This window comes from Oryzias melastigma, linkage group LG2, assembly GCF_002922805.2.
Source record: "Oryzias melastigma strain HK-1 linkage group LG2, ASM292280v2, whole genome shotgun sequence".
Classification (NCBI taxonomy): Eukaryota; Metazoa; Chordata; class Actinopteri; order Beloniformes; family Adrianichthyidae; genus Oryzias; species Oryzias melastigma.
The window spans coordinates 15,763,367-15,783,106 of NC_050513.1; the positions used below are offsets into that span (position 1 = coordinate 15,763,367).

The window sequence follows — 19,740 nt, forward strand, 5'->3', positions numbered from 1 at the left end:
GGAGGAACGTTTTCCCGCTCTTACCGTCCTGGAAGACTCGCTCCACGTTGAGGCCGTAGGTGGCGCAGGTTTCGTAGTAGGTGCAGCGCTTCAGCTCGTTGGAGAGCTTTCGGGCCCGGCTGTCGTCGATGACCCGCGGGTTGGTCGAGCTGATGGCGTCTGAGGAGGACAAACACACTTGGGACTTTCAGCCAGAAACACTGAGGACAGAAACCTGGATGACATGAAGAGCACTGAAGACTTGGCTGATGCTTTGGCGCCCTCTGCTGGTTGAACTCTACTCAGTTAAACCAGAATACAAACTACCCAAAACTTTAGGGTTAGGTCTACAGTACATGGGTCAAAGTTAAGGCCCAGGGGCCGGATCCGGCCCTCCAGATCATTTTATTTTATTGTTATTAATGGTTTGATGTTATCTTGTCCTTATTTCTAATTTGTATAATTTTGACAAAATATATTTTCATGCAAAGTAAAATATTGGATGTTATTTAAGGTTTAAGTTGATTTATTCTGGAATAATATTCCTGTCTTTTTATTATTTATTCATAATTATGTTAAAACGTAACAGTTTAAAAAATTTTAAAAATTTGGCATTCTGCTAATTTTTTGGACTATTTTTACATTTGCTTAGACATTTGCTTTTTTGGGCTGATTTGGACTTGAGCTACTATTTCAGCTACATGCTAACTGTTTTGGCTAATTTAGGTCTTTTTTTAGGCTGTTTTGGAGTTTAGCTAAAATTTACAAGCTATTCGTTTTGGCCAATTTAGGCTTTTTTTCCTTTTTTTTTAGGCTAATTTGCCATTTAGCTTTTTCTGTTTTTAAGTATACTTTGAAGTTTAGCTAATAGTTCCAGCTACATGCTAGCTTTAGCTAGTTTTTTTTTTTGTTTGTTTAGTCTTTTTATGCTAATTTGGCATTTAGCTAATATTTTAGTTGGCTATTAGCTTCAGCGTTTTCAGTTTTTAGGATATTTTGAAGTTTAGCTATTATTTTCAGCTACATGCTAGCTGTTTTAGCTAACCTAAGTTTTTTTGTTCTTTTTGTTTGTTTAGTCTTTTGGGTTAATTTGGCATTTAGCTAATATTTTAGCTGGATATCAGCTTCAGCGTTTTCAGCTATCAGCACTAGCATCTTCAGTGGCCAAATTCAGCTTACAGCATTTACAGTAGCATTATCACAGCTAATGCTATAAATATAGTTCATAATTATGTTTAGAAGTTATGGTTTTAAAGTTTTAAAAATCTGATCTACAGAAATAGAATTTTTTGTGTGTTGCGATAAGCTGCGTAACCCTTTTGCTATTCTAGCCATGTTTGCATTAACAGTGGGTCATCTGGACCCCATAAGAGGGCACAGGGGTTCAGCTAAAAACCTCAAACAAACGTCTTGTTCTTCTTCATCTGTTGGTATAAATCTAAACACACCCCCTTCCCCCACAAAGCTTGTTCTGGGGTTTATTTTGTCCAATTCCTGCACCACACAGTGCACTATTGTGGGGAGTAGCCCTATTTTTTTCTTTTTGCTTCATAATTTTGTTAATGTAAAGGTGGAGTCATCAGGACAGCACAAGGGTTAAAAAACATCAGTAAAACTGTAAAAGATGAACCACGATATGGTGAGGAAACACTTCCAATAAGAACATTTAATTACGTATTTGGTAATAAAGTTAAGAAGTAACTCATTCCACAATAGACAGATAAACTATCACATTACAGAAGACCTTTAAAGTGCTAGAAGATGATAGAGACGATGAAACTGGAAAACTTTACGCCCTCTAACCACTAGAGGGCAGCAGGACGCTAAGAATCAAAGCTGAGCTGCGTGTGGCGGCGTGGCGGCATGCCGTCTGCACGTGTCTGACCTTGTGTGCCGACCAGCACCAGCGGCAGCTCGGTGGTGTTCCTGAAGTTGGCCAGCCGGTTGTAGTAGTGGTAGACGGTCTGGAAGCTGATCTCGTCCTCCAGGCTGAAGACGAAGATGACGGCGTCCACCCACAGCGCGAACTGCACGCAGAGTTCAAAGGCTTTTTTAAAAAGGGGGTCGCCTTTTTGAGTAAATCAGTTTAAGTGGAGTCGGACGGCGGAACGCTCCAGATGAGACAGAGAGTAACGAGTGAATTATTCATGGCGGAGTTTCCTGTCTAGACTCTTTCATATTAAAAGTGTATTTGATGAGCACCTGACCCACTTTTGTCCAGAGGACTGCGGCTCTCACGCACCTTAAGAACTCCTTTCTCTATAACAAAAACAGCTTTTACTTTGACACATTTTGTAATCTAAGCTACAATCTTTGTTTCTTCATTTTATTTAAAGATACTTTATGTAAGAGTAAAGTAAAAGTAGGCTGCAGTACCTACCTGAGCCTCCGGGGGTCCCCCTTCATCCCTGATGAGCAGCAGGTGACTCTGACCGTCCACCACGATCTCCTTCTTGAACCTGCCGCCTGCACAGGTGAGCAGAGCACAGTGAGGACACAGTGGGAGTACTGTCTGTTTTTAGGTCGCCGTGGGAACCAGAGGCGCTTCCTCTGGGTTTAACAGGAAGTGGCTGCAGCTAAAAATGGGAGTCTGGGCCTATTTAAGGTGGAGGATCAGCTGATCCGCGTCCTAATGACACGGTGGAGGATAAACCAGAAGAACACACGCTGCGGTTTTCCATCACTTCCTTCGCCTGGAGTTTCTGGACTCCACAGTTGGAACAAATTTCAAAATAAAATCTTTAATCCTGCTGTTTATACTCTTCCTGAACCAAAGGAACTGTCAAAGTCTTCATTTTCCGTCTAAAATCTGTATATTTTAATGAATATATGCGAGTTCCTTCCAAAACTAAAGTCACTTCCTGTCGATACGAAAATAACTTCTGCAGGAGGTGACATCTCAGCGTCTGGATTCCACCTTCATCACCCCTCTGAGGAGCGTCTTCCTCCTCCGTCCTGGGAAAGTCCTTCTAAACACGCCGTTTTTTCCCAGGACGCTGCGGCCCAACGCCTGAGCCAGCGGCTTCAGGAGGAAGAGGAGTGTGCGCTCGGCTATACAGCAAATTATAAACTAGGAGCCACAAACACACAAACACGCCGCTCTGTCCGTGTATTTACGGATACGGAAAGAAATTCCCGGCAGGAAGATTGCGGATCAGCAGCTAAAAAAAAAAAAAAAAAGTTTTTCAAAAATATGATTCACGAAGACGCCTCATTGGACAGAAATCTGAGCCCTCCAAAGATGAAGCAAACATCTTAAATGGAGCCTCAAACATTGTTACACCTCCTCTGATTATCTGAATGATGTCAAGTATTAGCATTTGGCTAATATTTTAGCAATAAGCTAGCTGGTTAATTTATCTAAATTGGCTTCTACTGATTATTTTAAGTTAATTTGGAGATTGGCTAATCTTTTAACAATATTTTAGCTTTGTTGCCTAATTTGGCATCTATTGTGTTTTTTAAGCTAATTTGGATCTTAGCTAACATTTTACTAATAGGCTAGCTACTTTAGATTATACATTTTTTTTCTAGTTTAAGAACATTAAGCTAATGCTTTAGCAATACGCTATCTGTTTTAGCTAAATTTGATATTTTTCACATCTTCTATGATAATTTAGCATTTAGCTAACATCTCTGTGTTATGCTAGCTCTTTCAGCAAATCTGACAGCCCTCGATTGATGAAACAAGCAGCTTTTCATAGTTAGCTCTCCTGATTGTGAGAATGCTATCAAACATTTGAATTTGGCTAATATTTCAGCAATCGGCTAACTTTTTACAGTCATTTATATAATTTTCTTGTTTTGTGTGCTAATTTGGCATTTGACCATGACATTTACATTATGCCGTCTTATTTAGCTAGTTTGGCATCTACCAGTTATTTTTAAGCTAAATTGTGGAGCTTAGCTAATCTTTTAACTATATGCTAGCTTGTTTTTATGTGCCTAATTTGGCATTTACTGTGTTTTTTAGTTAATTTGGAGTTTAACTAATAATTTACTAAAAGGCAAGATATTTTAGATAATTTTACATCAATTGATGTTTTTTTCAGGCTAATTTCAAGTTTAGCTAATATTCTAGGTATGTATGCTAGCTGTTTTGGCTAAATTAGATATTTTATAGATCTTTTTCTAAACTAATTTGTCATTTAAATATGGTTTTGGTGTTATGTGAGCTTTTCTTGCAGCCCTACGTGGGTGAAACAGTTTCAAATGAGGACACAAAGACTGTTTGGCCTTTTCTGATTGTGTGAAAGCTTTGAAGCATTAGCATTTGGCTAAAAAAATAGCAATATGCTAGTTGTTTAAGCTAATTTATTTATTTTCTATGCTTAAGATAATTTGACATCTACAGAGTTTTTTAAGCCGGTTCGAAGCTTAGCTAATATTTTAATATTAACCAAGCTTTTTGGCCTAATTTGGTCTTTACTGTGTTTATTTTAAGCTAATTGAGAGTTTTGCTAATATTTTCAAAATAAACTATTTTGAAATTTTACTAATAGACCAGCTATTTTAGATCATTTTACATCTACTGAGTTTTTTAAGCTACTTTGGAGTTTAGCTATAATTCTATTGATAAACTAGCATTTTTTTATAATTAATCTACTGTGTTTTTTTAAAGCATTTGGACTTTATTTAATATTTCAGCAATATGCTGGCTAAATTAGCCATTTCCCCAGTTTTTTAACCCAATTCTCCATTTCGTATTACACATTTAAGTAGTTTGGCATCTACATTTTTTAGTACATTTGGCATCAAGGTAATACTTTATTAATATGCTAGCATTTTTCTTTGCTAAATTACATATTTTTTCCCTTTTTTCTAAAATAATTTGGCATTTAGCCGTCGTTTCTTTCAATGGTTTCTTTGTTATGCTAGCTCTTTTAGCTAATCTGGCATCTAACCAGGATTTTTAACCTAAAATGGGGTTTAGCTAACTTTTTAATATACTAATTGTCACGGATAACTTATATTTTCTTACAGTTTTACGCTATTTTGGCATTTAACCATTTTACTTGTATTGAGATTGATTGTTCTTCAGTTCTATAAGATATTTTGACATTACGACTCATCTTTAAGCCCATTGTTTTGGCATTTTACGCAATATTTTTAACGATGTTTTAAGCATTTTTGCTGAGGCAAACTTCAACATTACCAAGACTTCACCAGTAACTTCATTCACACTTACATTATCGCCAGTGATGCTAAATATCTAGTTGGTTAATGGAATCAGACGAGTGAAATCATTTTTTCTAAAGCATGCGATTCATTTATGTTCATGAAGGATGAAGAGGAAGAAAATCGGAGATGAACTGAGGGGGGGCGGGGTTAACGTTTGAGTGACAGGAGGTGTTCCGGTTCAGTTTCAGGTTCAGCAGCTCAAAAACATTCATAGTTTTCCCTCCTACGTGTTCACAGCAGAGGTTCTCTCTGTGTTCCTTTGCTGTAAAAAGGATGAAGTGTTGCTATGGTAACCCCTAAACACATCTTAAACTGAGCAAAGCTAGCCAGCATGCGTCAGATGACAGGTAGAACGATGAATTCCTTCAGGATTTCAGAGTGAACTTCTCAGTAAAAGCTCTCCCTCAAGTGTTGCAGATGACTTCTCCAGGCTTCCTGAAGCACTTCCTCCCTGGACACAGTCCTGCTCCCTGATCATCCTCACAGGAATGTGCAGTTTTATTTGGAAAGGACCCTGAACTCTGACCTGGAACTCACTCAGACGTATAAAAGTGTCTCCACGCTGAAAGGCAGCGTGGAGGTGAAACATGGTGTCCTCCTCCGTTAGATCAAACCTGGAGAGATCTAAAATCCCGAGCAGCTGAACCTGATCCTGGAGGTTACACTACGAGGAAGATGATCGGTGTTACGATGGTGAGGGTGATGAAAGGGGGCCGGCAGCGGGTCGTTACCTGCGTCCACGTCAGCTATGTAAACAAGAGCAGCCCAGAAAGCAGGAAGGAAGGAAACACAAAGCAAAACACCATCAAAGATGCAGCCACAGTTCAAACATGCTGAGAAACAGAGGAGGAGAAAGAGCCAGAGGAGAACAAGGAGCAGAGGTCAGAGGTCAGAGGCTCCACCGTTTGAGATCATGGCTGGATCTGTTCACCTGCTCTCCATGACGATTTGATGTGCGTTAGTTCTTCTTCTATTTGTTCTACTTTCATTTGTTTGTCATCACCTTGTGTGGATTTATCTAAGTTTATTAGACGCTTCATTGCTTCTGCTGATTGTTGCCCATTGAAGAACGTCACCAAAACAAACTTTATTTAGTTGGAACCCAAAAAAGTTTATTCTTTCATTGATGAGACATCGGCCCTTCAGTGAAAAGTTTACAAGATTTTTTTTCCAATTTGGAGAAAAGTTTGATTAAGTTGTAAAATGAGAAGAACTCCTTGTTTAGATCAACTATTGGTGAAAATGATGGTGAATAATACAAAATAATGTATTAATGTTAGTGATGGGAAGACTGTCAACAAGCAAACTGCTGGGCATGAGAGTGGTCACATTATGATCGGGGCCAGCCTGTTTCAGACAGTGATGAAGAAAAATTAAAGAAACCCAATAGGCTCAGGATTGCCGCGTCTCCTATTTGCTGCAACATCTTCGTTCCATTGCTACTTCTCCTGTCCATTGATGCGTCTCTTTTCCATTGATAGGTTTCTTTTCCACTGATGAGTCTGCTTTCTGTTGCTGCGCCTCCTGTCGGTTGCTGCATCTCTTGTATTTCGCTGCGTCTCCTTTCCGTTGCTATATTTTGTTTTTGTTATGTCTCCTGTCTGTTGCTCCTTTTAGTTGCTGCGCCTCCCATCTGTGCTTCGCCTCTTTTCCATTTCTGCGTCTCCATTCCATTGCTGCGTCTCCATTCCATTGCTGCACCTCCTTTCCGTTGCTGCGCCTCCTCTGCGTTGCTGCGCCTCCTCTGCGTTGCTGCGTTTCCTCTGCGTTGCTATAACTCCTCTCCGTTGCTGTGCCTTTTTGTGGCTGCGTCTCCTTTCCGTTGCTATAACTCCTTTCTGTTGGTGTGCCTCCTTTCCGTTGCTGCGTCTCCTCTCCGTTGCTATAACTCCTTTCTGTTGGTGCGTCTCCTTTCCATTGCTATAACTCCTTTCTGTTGGTGCGCCTCCTTTCCATTGCTATAACTCCTTTCCGTTGCTGCGTCTCCTCTCCGTTGCTATAACTCCTTTCTGTTGGTGTGCCTCCTTTCCGTTGCTGCGTCTCCTCTCCGTTGCTATAACTCCTTTCTGTTGGTGCGCCTCCTTTCCATTGCTATAACTCCTTTCTGTTGGTGCGCCTCCTTTCCATTGCTATAACTCCTTTCCGTCGCTGCGTCTCCTCTCCGTTGCTATAACTCCTTTCCGTTGCTTCGCCTCCTTTCCATTTCTGCGCCTCCTTTCCGTTGCTGCGTCTCCGTTCCATTGTTGCACCTCCTCTCCGTTGCTACGCCTCCTCTCCGTTGCTGCGTCTCCTCTCCGTTGCTATAACTCCTTTCCGTTGCTGCGTCTCCTCTCCGTTGCTGCGTCTCCTCTCCGTTGCTGCGTCTCCTCTCCGTTGCTGCGTCTCCTCTCCGTTGCTGCGTCTCCTCTCCGTTGCTGCTCCTCCTTTCCGTTGCTATATCTCCTCTTCATTGCTGCTCCTCCTTTCCGTTGCTATAACTCCTCTCCGTTGCTGCGCCTCCTTTTCGTTGCTGCGTCTCCTCTCTCCAACAGAAGACTTGTAAAGCGGCAGCATCTCCAACAGGAGTGTGGTTCCAGCACTAACCACAGCCAGCAGCATCCCGCCGGTGGTGGCGGGGAGTTCCCCAAACGCTGTTCTGTTGTATAATGGATCCCATGTGCTGCTCCGACACACTCTCCAGTCCGACGGTCCCTGAAGGCAGCACGTCGGTTCAGGTCCAGTTTGTGACAGCTCTGCTGCAGTTCTGGCTCCGGCCTCAGAATAGTTTTGGTTTGTGGGCTCCGGGTGCCGCTGGAAGCCACAGGCCCCGCCCACAATCAATCGGCATGGGAATGTGGTATTTTTAGACAGCAGGAATTCACCCCTCCCCTCTCCAGTTTCTCAGTGGTTTTCCAACGATTCAAAGCTTATTTTATGTTTTTCACTTAAAGTTTATTTAGAGCTTCCTCTATATGGGATGGGGGGGGTGCATCTATGGACTGAAACATGTGGGCGGGGCCAGCCCAGAGAGTATGAAAGTTTGCCCCGCCCCTCCACCTCAGCTAAGATAATGTCTAGTTGTTTCCTATCGTTAAAACTGACATTTTTTCGTAAGGTTAATTTACTCACACTTAGACCCCCCCCTCGCCCCCAACCACACACACAGCAGGAAGGGTTTGCTGTGCCAGCGTTTGCCCCCCACCCCCCCACCCCAGACATAAAGCAGCAAAGTTTTCTTCCCAAACAAACGGCATTTGATGGTTTTGGGGTTTTAAATACACAATCAGCCCCGCGGGGGTGGGGGTGGGGGGTAATTAGGTACAGATGCAGTCTTGACAGAACCACTGCTCTGTTGTTCAGTTAGTACTGTCAGGATTTATAAAAAATAACTCACATTTTTAGGATTTTTGTGTCTCTAATGAGCCTAAAGAAGTATAATTGATCATGAAATGTGCGTCTTTTTGTGGACATTTTAACTGTTTAAAGTGTTTTTTATAACTTTTGTTGATAAAATTAAAAGTTTTTCAAATTTTTTCTTAATCAAGTAGTGCCAAAAGGAACACATTTTCTTCATTTGATGCTCTAATTTCTTTCATTGAAGTGATCACTGTGATTTTTAAAGGTTAAGATATCAAAAATGTTACTACTTTATGTGTCATTTCAAAATAAAAGTCAATAATCGAAAGCTTCCCCGCCGTGATGGCGGTCCGTCTCTGCTGAGGCGAGCGGTCCCTTTGCGTGCCGGATGGAGCGAGCAGAGAAATGAAATATTAAAGCGACATTGGCCCTGGGTGGAAGTGGGGCCTCGCCGTGGGCCGCTGGCGCCGCGTGAAGAGCGTGGGCGAGCTTTTGGCGTCAATAATAGATGAGGAGGACGATCGTTACGCTTCACGTCCCGCCGTTCACCTGATCCGTCTGTTCGGAACGCCGCTTGAAAATAATTCAATAATTACTGTGAGGAAAAAGTCCCTACAAAATAAAAGCATATTCTTCATGATTTAATGAATTAATTCGGGTGAGTTCTGAATAATCTAATCCTGTATGGATTATTTGATCCCTGACTGTGACCGTCCCACTTTAAGATGCAGGTTTGACTTTGTTTTGCTCAAAAGCATCAACAGATCCAGCCATGGAGCAGAGCCGGCGGGACGTTCTCACCTTCAGGCGACTCCTCCTGCACGTACGTTCCCGTCAGGTACCGGTGCACCAGCGCCGACTTCCCGCTGGCCAGGTTTCCCACAATGCCCTGGTGGAAAGACGACGTGTATGAGTGCGGTTATAGGGGAAAATTTAAAAAGGGGGCGGAGCTACATGGAAGGAGGACTCACCACTTTGAGCTCGGGAACCGTTCGGCTCAGCGTCCACTCTTGACTGTTGACGAACGCGTCTGCAACACAAACAACCATCATTTTGTGTTTTTTTGCTAGAGAAAATTTCTTAACATATTTTTCCATAGCAAAATCTTTAAAAAAATTAATAAAATGATCAAAAAGCTTTAAGTAAACGTGTTTTGGTGTGTAGAATTTCTTTTGTAAAAATCCTAAAACTGTTTTTTTTAAACAACTTTGCAGAATTTGTTTTGCCTATTTACAGATTTGGTTTACATTGTGAATTCTAAATCCCATAAAAATGAGACGAGTTTGACAGGAAAATGACAAAAATTAATGTCAAAAGTAGACACGGAGAAAGCCCGCCCCCACTTTCCATCATCCATCTCCCACTAGCTTACAGCCCCTCACAAACCCAAACTAATATTGGAGCCATCAGCTACAGTTTTCAGCTCGAACAAGAAAAAACAATCGTCAATTAGATAATTTCTTTGTCACAAAAACAATGTTTTTCTTTATGTTTGCTCCTTATTCACATTAATTTGAATAAAGAAATACTCAAAATGCAATTTTAAGATTAAATTTGGTTATATATGTCCTCCATTGTCAGAAAAATGCTTCAAGAACATGTTAAAAACACCAAAAATGTGTTCATTTCCATCAGAGGGGTTTTTTAAATCAACAAACATTTATAAACATTTTGTCTTTTTCCTTCTTAATAAAAACAGTTCAAGATTAAAGTTTGGTTGATTCACTTAAAGGAATCTTCAAAAATAACAAAAAAAAAAACAACAACACATAAACGGTATCTTCTTGAGACCTCCATCAAACATCAGAAGTGCCTCGGCCCCTCTGAAGTAGGCCAGTGGGTCACAGCCTTCAGCCGCTCTTATTAATTCATCAGCAGCAATCTGCGTCCGCCTGCAGACACTCGTCTTCCTCAGGAGGAGGTGAAGACGATGGAAGGCGAGCATACCAGACGGGTCGCTCGGGCTTTCTGAGAACTTTCCAGGATCTGGAGAGTCTGAACTGCTTCACTTCTGCTTCGTTTTGCAGATGTTTCAACCAATCAGAGGACGTAAAAACAATCTCAAAATGATGGAAGAAATCCGTAGATAAATTGGGCGATATTTTACCAAAAAACCCCAAAAACCGAGAAAAGATCGATACAGCACTAAATATCGCGATATGTCGCAATATCAATATTTTGGCACAATGTTGTGGTTGAAGGCCAAGCCTTATGCAGTAGAATGCTTACTGGAACGGCTTGAGGGATGAGATATACTGTAAAAAGATTTGATTTATTTGAAAAAAATTTGTAAAATTGAATCTAGTTAAGGGATAGGCAGATCCAGGCCTCGAGGGCCGCAGTATTTGCACCATTTCCAGATATCTAAGCCCTACTCATGACTGATTACCTGGTTCAGGTGTGTCCAGCCAATTAGAACATGCCAGAGGAGGGAATGTTGGAAAACATGTAGGATTGCGGCCCTCGAGGCCTGGAACTTCCCATCCTTGTTCTAGGCTATTACTGCAATTTTTTAAAAATAAGGAAAAATTCAACATCAATATTCTATATTCTGTCAAGAGTTTAACTTATTATTTAGCTTCGGCCAAAACCATTTTTTGGGTTTCCGCGTTTAAAATTTTCACGATCTCGCTTAGCTACACAAGTTTCTAAAACCGTCTTCAGGCTCTACGTACAAAACTCGGGGAAATTGTATCCCCATTGAAAGCTAAACCAGTTGAACTTTGACCAATCAGGGACTCTGATTTTGTAGTGATGTATAGATCTTTTTAGAAGTCCCAACTGTTTGAAAACTGATCACAAAAAAGAAATAATTGCGATTTTTCCGTGAACTGTGTTTTTTTTTAATATATCGGAATAGAGCTGTGACGGAAAAAACATGGAGCGAGATTCACAAGATTTTCACCACTTTGACGTTTTGCACCAAACCTCTACCTACTGTAGGTGGCGGACATGCAATAGAAAACGATAGGAAAAAAAAAAAAAAAAAAGGAGAAGCCCCCCCTGCCTGTCCAGTGTGAACATCATGGGCTGTTTGTGTGTCTATAGCTTAAAGGTGGAGTGCTAAATGAGATTCATTTGTCAGATTTACCAAAGACTCACTAGAAAATGAACAAAAATACATTAATTACGTTTTAATTATTCAAATTTAAAAGAAAACAAACAATTATGGACATAAAGGTTCAGATTTCTGATTAGATCAAACCTTGATCTAATCAAAAAAAGTGCAACAAAAGGGATTTTTTTTTTCAAATTTAGAAATTAACTAATCAGACAATAAATTGAACTTAATAAACAGACAAATTGATTCATTTTTTGCCACAAAATGAATAAAAATGGAGTAGATTTTACTATCAAATACAGGATTTCATTGATTTGAATGCTCTGTTCTCAGTGTTTTAGTGTAAAGCAATCCATCAGACTATCAGGAAGTGATGTCATCGCCCCCATCATGACTGATAAAAGCTGCTTGTTGAAGTTGGCTGGTGCTGTTGCTAGGATACGGGGCCTGGCATCCTCCCGGGTCACCGGCGGAGGTTTTTGGAGATTTCCGCTCTGGAAGGAATCCAGAGGGGAGCGTCCTGATTGGCCGTCGGGGCAGACAAAGGGGGGCATTGTGACGGCTCAGACAGACCACGGTCTGTGTCGGGGATCCACCCCGCCTCCACCCCGACGACGCTGCCAGGCAGGATGTTAATGCAGCTGCTTCCTGTTTTGCTGCCCGGCTTCAGCAGGTGAGTGGACGTTATCTTCACCGTCGTGATGATCCGACATAGTTTAGATCGAAAACATCTGGGATCCAAAGACAAAGAAACCCCGGCTGCAGGTGAAAGACGGGATGACGACACACCTGAACATCAATCCATCAGCAGCTCTCAGAGGACACCGACCTCCGATGATGGACCAACTGGCTCTGAGCCAATCAGAGCGCAGCATTCGTCCCACTCACTCACTCTAAACAGATTAGGACGTCCACCGAGGTCGTGGGGGGGGGCGCTAATCAATTTATGACACGAGGAGAAGGAAGACGGAAGAGTGGAGGAGATGCCTCTGCACAGCACTTTTGTCTCAATCTTTTGCCTAAATTGCAACAATTTTAACTGCAGAAAAAAAAACGATTTTACTCATTTTTGTTTATTAAATCATCTAATAATAATAAAATATGATTGTCTAATATTAGATAAAAGCTGTGCAGAGATAATTTAACCCAAAAAAATGATATAAAGTTAATAAAGAGCTCATAATTCCCTCATATAGATTCATGCTTTTACTTTGAAAGTCTGGAGAAAAGAGAAATTTCCAGTTAAAAACAGGATTAGAAATTTTGAGGGGGAAAAAAATTGTATTTAATTTAACTAAAATGAATAACAATCTGTGTAGGAGGGACTTAGTCATCATTTTGCAAGTCTCAAGTCGTCGTCCTCAAGTCCGAGTCAAGTCCCAAGTCAAAACCAACAAGTCTCACTCGAGTCCTACTATTAATGTTTCAAAAACAGAGTTGGGGAGGGTGCAATGGTTTTCTGCAATTTGATTGGTTGGACTGTGGAATCAATCCAACTGGCCCCGATTTGATTGGATGTTGGACCGACACCACACAGAGAGACCGCGGCGCGGAGCTCTCTATGTACATTTTAATCCTTGAATTTGGGGGAAAATAGCAAGTCTTTTCGAGTCAGAGGGTTAAAGTCCAAGTCAAGTCACGAGTCAGAGGTTTGAAAGTTCAAGTCGAGTCTAAAGTCGTCAAATTCATGTGACTCGAGTCTCCATCTCTGCTGTGTACATAGAACATATGTGACCCCTTTGGAAATACTTGGTTTTATGCACAAACTGGACAAAATTGTGTTCAATAAAAATATTTTTTTCTCCATCAAGTGTCCATTTTCTACAAAAATCGAGGCTCACAAACTTTCTCCTGCTGCTGTACATTAAAATATTTTATTTTGACTCTTTTTTTTTGGAATTTTTTAAAAAAGTTTTATATGAAAGACAAAAAAACTCATATTCTGTTAGCATAAATAATTCTTTAAAGAACAAGAGTTTAGAACTTTTATAGAACAAAAATGCTAAGAAGCAACAAACAATTTAAGAATATTCCTACTTTTAATTTTGAATTTTTATTAATTTAAACATCATTTTTACACACAACATGAATTATCAATAATAATTATTGATTAGTCTAGATGTTTAGAGAAATTAACAAATTATCAATTTTATTGATTTTATTAGGATTTGCAAATTGTTAAACAAAAACTGAAAAATTATTTAAAAAATGAGGAACCTTTTGAAAGAATTTGTTATAAAGGGAGCTAAAAATGAAAGAAAACCTTTAAGGTGTCTTCAGTAAGGGTTGACACCTTTAGGTGTTTCTAGAATGTTCTTTTATTCTTAAAATATTACTAAAGAGTCTGTTTTTCAACAAATTCGATGCGTCTTAGTTGACTTTTAAATGTTACATTTTATTAAATAGATTATATAAATCTTTGCAGGTTGTTCTGCTTCCTGTATAAATAAAGTTTGACTTCAAAAACTACAGACCTGCTTCATTTTTACACAGAGGAGCAAAGAAAGAGGGAATAGAGAGGGAAGCATCCAAGTTTTAGATAGAGGAGAATGGGAGGAGCAGCCTAGGGGGGGCGGAGCTAAACTTCTAACAGCGTTCCAGCGGCCGGCGACCGTCCTCGGTGCCGTACATGCCGACAACAACAATCACGCCACGTGAAACAGACTGAGATCAGCTGATAGGATTCATGGAGGGACTGCGTCGCCATGGAAACGCGCTTATAAAATCTAGAGGAAGCAGATAAACAAACCTTGACGGGACAACTTTTAAAAGAAAATTACATCTTATTTGTTTACTTTAAATTATTTGAAACTATTTTACTTTTTTTCTAAATGTTTAACTTTACAAACTAAGATTTTTTGAAAAACTTTTACAAAAAATGAGCTTTTTCTTTTACTAACTGCACAAATATTAAATTTTATTCCCCAAAATGTAACTAACATTTTGATTTTTTTTCTTTACCGCCTAAATAAATGTTTTATTAATTTAATTTGAATTAAAATAACAAAAGGACTTTCTTGCTTTTTTAAATACAAATTTTGCTTTAAAATAAAAAAAGGTATGATGTAAATGTGTCTTAACCGTGCATTTATGTTTAATTTAAACAATGATTGGAGTCATCAAATGTACTAAAATATTCAACTTCATATTTTTTTATCTTAGCCGTTTTTTAAATATTGCACGACTTTAAAGAATCTCTTTGGTTTCTGCAGAAGCATCACTAAAATCATCTGGAACTGAACAAAAACTTCTGTTTTCTTAACTGAGTCAGAGCGGATTCCCGCCTCACCTGCGGCTTTATCTCATCTGATTGTGCTCGGTCGTCAAGGTAACGGCTGAGCGAACGATCTGTAATTTCCAGTGACGTCACCGCGAAGCCTCAAAGATCTAAACCGGCAGCTGAGGAATTCTGGGAATGCTGCAAGGCGCCTTAAACGGATGTGTCGAAAGGTGAAGCTCCGCAGAAAGATAAATAAACTTTATTACTGGGAATCTGAACTTCAGGTGGAAAATAAGAGAGCAGCTTCTGCTTTTCAGTAAAACGTGTCGACTATCTGCATCAGATAACCATCGAACACGCCGTGCCTCACTAAAGACAAAGAACAGGGAAGACGTTCAGCCGGAAAGAGGAAGCTGTTTTTCAGTTTTGCTTTGGACAAATGCTGCAGATTCACAGGAGTAAACATAAACAATCAGGACGGAGACAGGACATCTGAGCTGTTTTCTTCTCATAAAAAAAGAAAATTCTCCCCTCAGATGAAAATGGTGTTTTTAACAGGTTATTGGTGCATTTTTTTTTTTCATGACGGAGGACATATTTACAATAATTTAAGATTAAAACAGAATTTCAGAGTTTTACGACACATTTTTGACACAAAGCTAGCAGGTGATGGATGGAGGACGGGAAACGGGGGCAGGCTTACCCCACACCTCCGCAAATACACACCAGTAAGTTAGGTTGGGGTAGTGAGGGGCTGTAAGCTAGTGGGAGGGCATGTAAATAGAGAGCTCTCAGCGATAGACAATGGAAAAAAGGGGCGGAGTTTCTTCAATTTGAAAGTCCCGCCCACAACTTTAATGAACATCGGCAATGTTAGCTTGGGGACGTGAGGGGCTATAAGCTAATGAGAAGGAGCTCCGACCGATAGAAAAGGAAAAAAAAGGGGTGGAGTCCCTTCACTTTAACTGCCCCGCCCACAGAAATTCAAAAGTAAACTCCTAATGAACTCCCGCCGCTCTGCAGAAACTATGCCCTAAAAAATTACCCCCCCTTTTTTATTTTTTTTTTTTTAGCTAAAAATGACAAAATCTTGGGAACACTTTTAAAAATCACTTTTAATAATAATCAAATAATGAACGCAGAGGAACTTTTAGGGAAAGCAACCTAATTTAAAGACTAAAGATTAAAATAAGGTTAATAAAAACAGCTGAAGAACAATAGAAACTAATAATTCCACCTTTAAAAACAATACAATTACACATGTTAAGCCTTTATATGTCGCTCAACACACAGAGAAAGGAGCTCCTGAATGACAGCAGAAAACGCTGACTGCAGCAGAAATTGGACGGAAACAAAGTCTGTTGCGACACAAACTGGTTTTCATTCATAACGTTAGACAAAAGGTTCAAACCATTAACAGCTCTATCAGCTAACGGAGGACAAAAATCAAGAAAAAAAATGTTGCTTTTCTTTATGTTAAAAAAACATTTATAATTTATGAGTGAATCCAATGAAATCTCTATTAAAATCTAAAGGCAATAATAGTTAAACTGAAGAACCTGCCAGTAACAGGAACCTTGAAGCAAATCTTAAACCCTGCTTTATTGTTTCCTAATGTCAACATAAAACTACTGGACTTTCAAACTAAAAGCCTGGGAGCACCTGCAGTTTTAGGCTCGTCTCTGCTCTGCTGCTGGTTGAAGGCAACAAAAAAAGTCGACAAAAACTGACACAAGCCTTCTATGAATGCTAATGATGAACCCCATCTGCAGCACACACACACACACAGCAGTGTGCTGCAGACACACACCTCCTCAGATCTGATGCCATGATTGTGTTAACACACAAACCCAGGGGGACCATGGGTGGAGCGTGGCTCCGGGCTCTGAGTGTGTGTGTGTGTTTGTGTGAACCCCGACTGTGTCGAATCAGGGCGCCGCTGCCGCATCAGTCACACGCATCGCAGAGTGATCGCCGCCTTCACCCTTCACGCCGTTTCTCTCCACCTCTTCCATTTCACGCGCATCTCTCTGAGCCTCCTCTTCCTCCTCTGCTCTTCACCCCTCAGTTTTCAGCAGCTGTCAGCCTTTTCAGCAAAAAGAAGACTACTGTATAGTGAATAAAAAAATAGGAATAGTTTTGTGGAAAATGGGGTTGGTTTGCATCATTTTTAAAGTATAAAGAAAGAAAAGAAGTATTCCTTTCAAGAAGTATTTTTCATAATTAGGTTCATTCATGTTTTTCTACCTCAATCCTGTTGTTGTTGGGCTACGTTCACAACTACAACTGTCACCATGGATGGGGAGGCATCGGCAGAATTTTCAAGATTTCCAATTTTTGGAAAAACAATGGTGTGGTCATGAATGTAGACGGTAGCAGTCATGGGATGCAGAATGGCCCGCTTTTTACATACCTACTGCACGCCTGGCGACCGGACGTCCATATATAATTTGTAAATTGTCCAATCAGAGCTACGAAATTTGTCTTTAGATGTTGGCCAATTTTGTAATTGCATCATTATGCCTGCAACCGCACACCTCAAAGTGTACACGGGCCACTAGTTAGTGGTAGGCAATATGGAGAATGGTATACAACAATATCAATTATTTTATATCACAATAACGATATATATATCACGATATACAGGAATAACATATACTGTATTTTCATTTCATTTTATTCTCTGAAAAAAAGATTGACAAAAATGTAATTACCTTTCTCTATTACTTTTCTGTAAGATGTACCTGAATAGTCAGAAATGAGAAACAGCTTCAAGTTTCTTAGACGGAAAATCAATTTCTGCACACAAGTTCAGCAATAAAAATAACATTTCGCTCACACGATATGTATCATCATATTGCATCGTCATATCGCCCACACGATACGTATCGTCATATCGCCCACACGATACGTATCGCCATATCGATCGCAGATACGTATCTTGATATCGCCCACACGATACGCATCGTCATATCGCCCACACGATACGTATCGTCATATCGCCCACACGATTCGTATCATCATATCGACCACACGATACATATCTTGATATTGCCCACACAATACGTATCTTGATATCGCCCACACGATGCGTATGTTAATATCGCCCACACAATTGGTATCTTGATATCACATGCACGATACGTATCTCGATATCGCCCACACGATACGTATCTTGATATCGCCCACACGATACGTATCTTGATATCGCCCACACGATACGTATCTTGATATCGCCCACACGATACGTATCGTCATATCGACCACACGATACGTATCGTCATATCGCCCACACGATTCGTATCATCATATCGCCCACACGATACGTATGTTGATACCGCCCACACAATTGGTATCTTGATATCACATACACGATACGTATCTTGATATCGCCCACACGATACGTATCTTGATATCGCCCACACAAAACGTATCTTGATATCGCCCACACGATACGTATCTTGATATCGCCCACACGATACGTATCTTGATATCACCCACACGATACGTATCGTCATATCGCCCACACGATACGTATCGTCATATCGCCCACACGATTCGTATCATCATATCGCCCACACGATTCGTATCATCATATCGACCACACGATACGTACCTTGATATCGCCCACACGATACGTATTTTGATATTGCCCACACGATACGTATGTTGACATTGCCCACACGATACGTATCTTGATATCGCCCACACAATTGGTATCTTGATATCACATACATGATACGTATCGTCATATCGCCCACACAATACGTATCTTGATATCGCCCACATGATACATATCTTGATATCGCCCACACGATACGTATCTTGATATCGGCCACACAATTGGTATCTTGATATCAAATACACGATACGTATCGTCATATCGCCCAAACAATACGTATCTTGATATCGCCTACACGATACGTATCTTGATATCGCCCACACGATACGCATCTTGATATCGCCCACACGATTCATATCGTCATATCGCACAGAACTATGAGCCACCGCTGACCAATGCCAAAAAAAAAAAATCATTCAGACACCGTAAAACGTTTAACTTTTTCTGAAAACTTCCACAGCCACCAAGCAACGTGCCTGAATGCCACTGCCTGATGCCGCCACTCTGCCACCTGCTGAACTTGTTGAAAAACTTGCATTTAGGTCACCGCCTGGGAGCTTTTTGGAATATGTGACAATAACATAAGTCAGTGTTTTCTGTAAATATGAGAATCATATTGGCTTCCCGTTTCTCTGAATTCGGTTAAAACTTTAAAGTTCCCGTTTTTTTAATGAGCGGAAAAATTATACAAGTAGTGCATACATGTCCTTACAATTGTCATATGCATCCTTGCTTCTCTTTTTATTCAGACTTCCCTGTAGCTGTAAAAGGTTCATCGCCCTCGGAAACGCGCGTTCAAGGGACCACTACCAATGAAAAGTTGACGTTAACATGCGTAGACACTTGTTTTGGGCTCCCGTGTTTAAAACTCGTGCATTCACAGATAGCTAAGCAAGTTATCATAACTGTTTTTGACCCAGGCCTTACATAAACATGTTATCCATCCCATAACAAATGTGGATGAAGGTTAATGTCTGCAATGGTTACCAGTGAAAATCAATAAACATAAAAAAAAAAATACAAAAGCGAAATGGAGCAAGATTCATGAGATTTACACCACTACATTTCACACCAAACCTCTTCCAACAGGAGGGCTTCCACAAATGATTATTTTCATGGTTGACTAATCACCAATTATGTTTCCGACTCATCGGAATGTGCATAAACTGGATGTAAAACACATATCTTAGCTAGATATTGCATTGGACAGTCTTTCTGCTTTTTTATTGTTATGGTACCAGAGTCTTCCTAAAACTTCCTGTGACATCCCCACCAACCTGGTTAAGCACTACTGCGCATGTGTCAAAGACAATGGCAGACGCAGCATTAGAAAGCGCTCAA

The 19,740-nt window shown here is 40.3% G+C and overlaps 1 protein-coding gene across 4 annotated transcripts in view; it reads right to left on the reverse strand.

The window, feature by feature from the left end:
* Nucleotides 1-19,740, reverse strand: part of agap1 (ArfGAP with GTPase domain, ankyrin repeat and PH domain 1) — a 141,177-nt gene that overhangs the window by 79,795 nt on the left and 41,642 nt on the right. For 2 of the 4 annotated variants that reach the window (XM_024289067.2, XM_024289065.2), the window contains exons 2-7: nucleotides 9,468-9,526; nucleotides 9,298-9,385; nucleotides 5,892-5,906; nucleotides 2,360-2,445; nucleotides 1,865-2,006; nucleotides 25-159 (exon numbers count right to left, since the gene is read on the reverse strand). In XM_024289067.2, coding sequence (XP_024144835.1) covers nucleotides 25-159; nucleotides 1,865-2,006; nucleotides 2,360-2,445; nucleotides 5,892-5,906; nucleotides 9,298-9,385; nucleotides 9,468-9,526 — 525 coding nt within the window. The remainder of the gene's footprint in view (nucleotides 1-24; nucleotides 160-1,864; nucleotides 2,007-2,359; nucleotides 2,446-5,891; nucleotides 5,907-9,297; nucleotides 9,386-9,467; nucleotides 9,527-19,740) is intronic. The other 2 variants (XM_024289069.2, XM_024289066.2) reach the window with 1 other exon arrangement.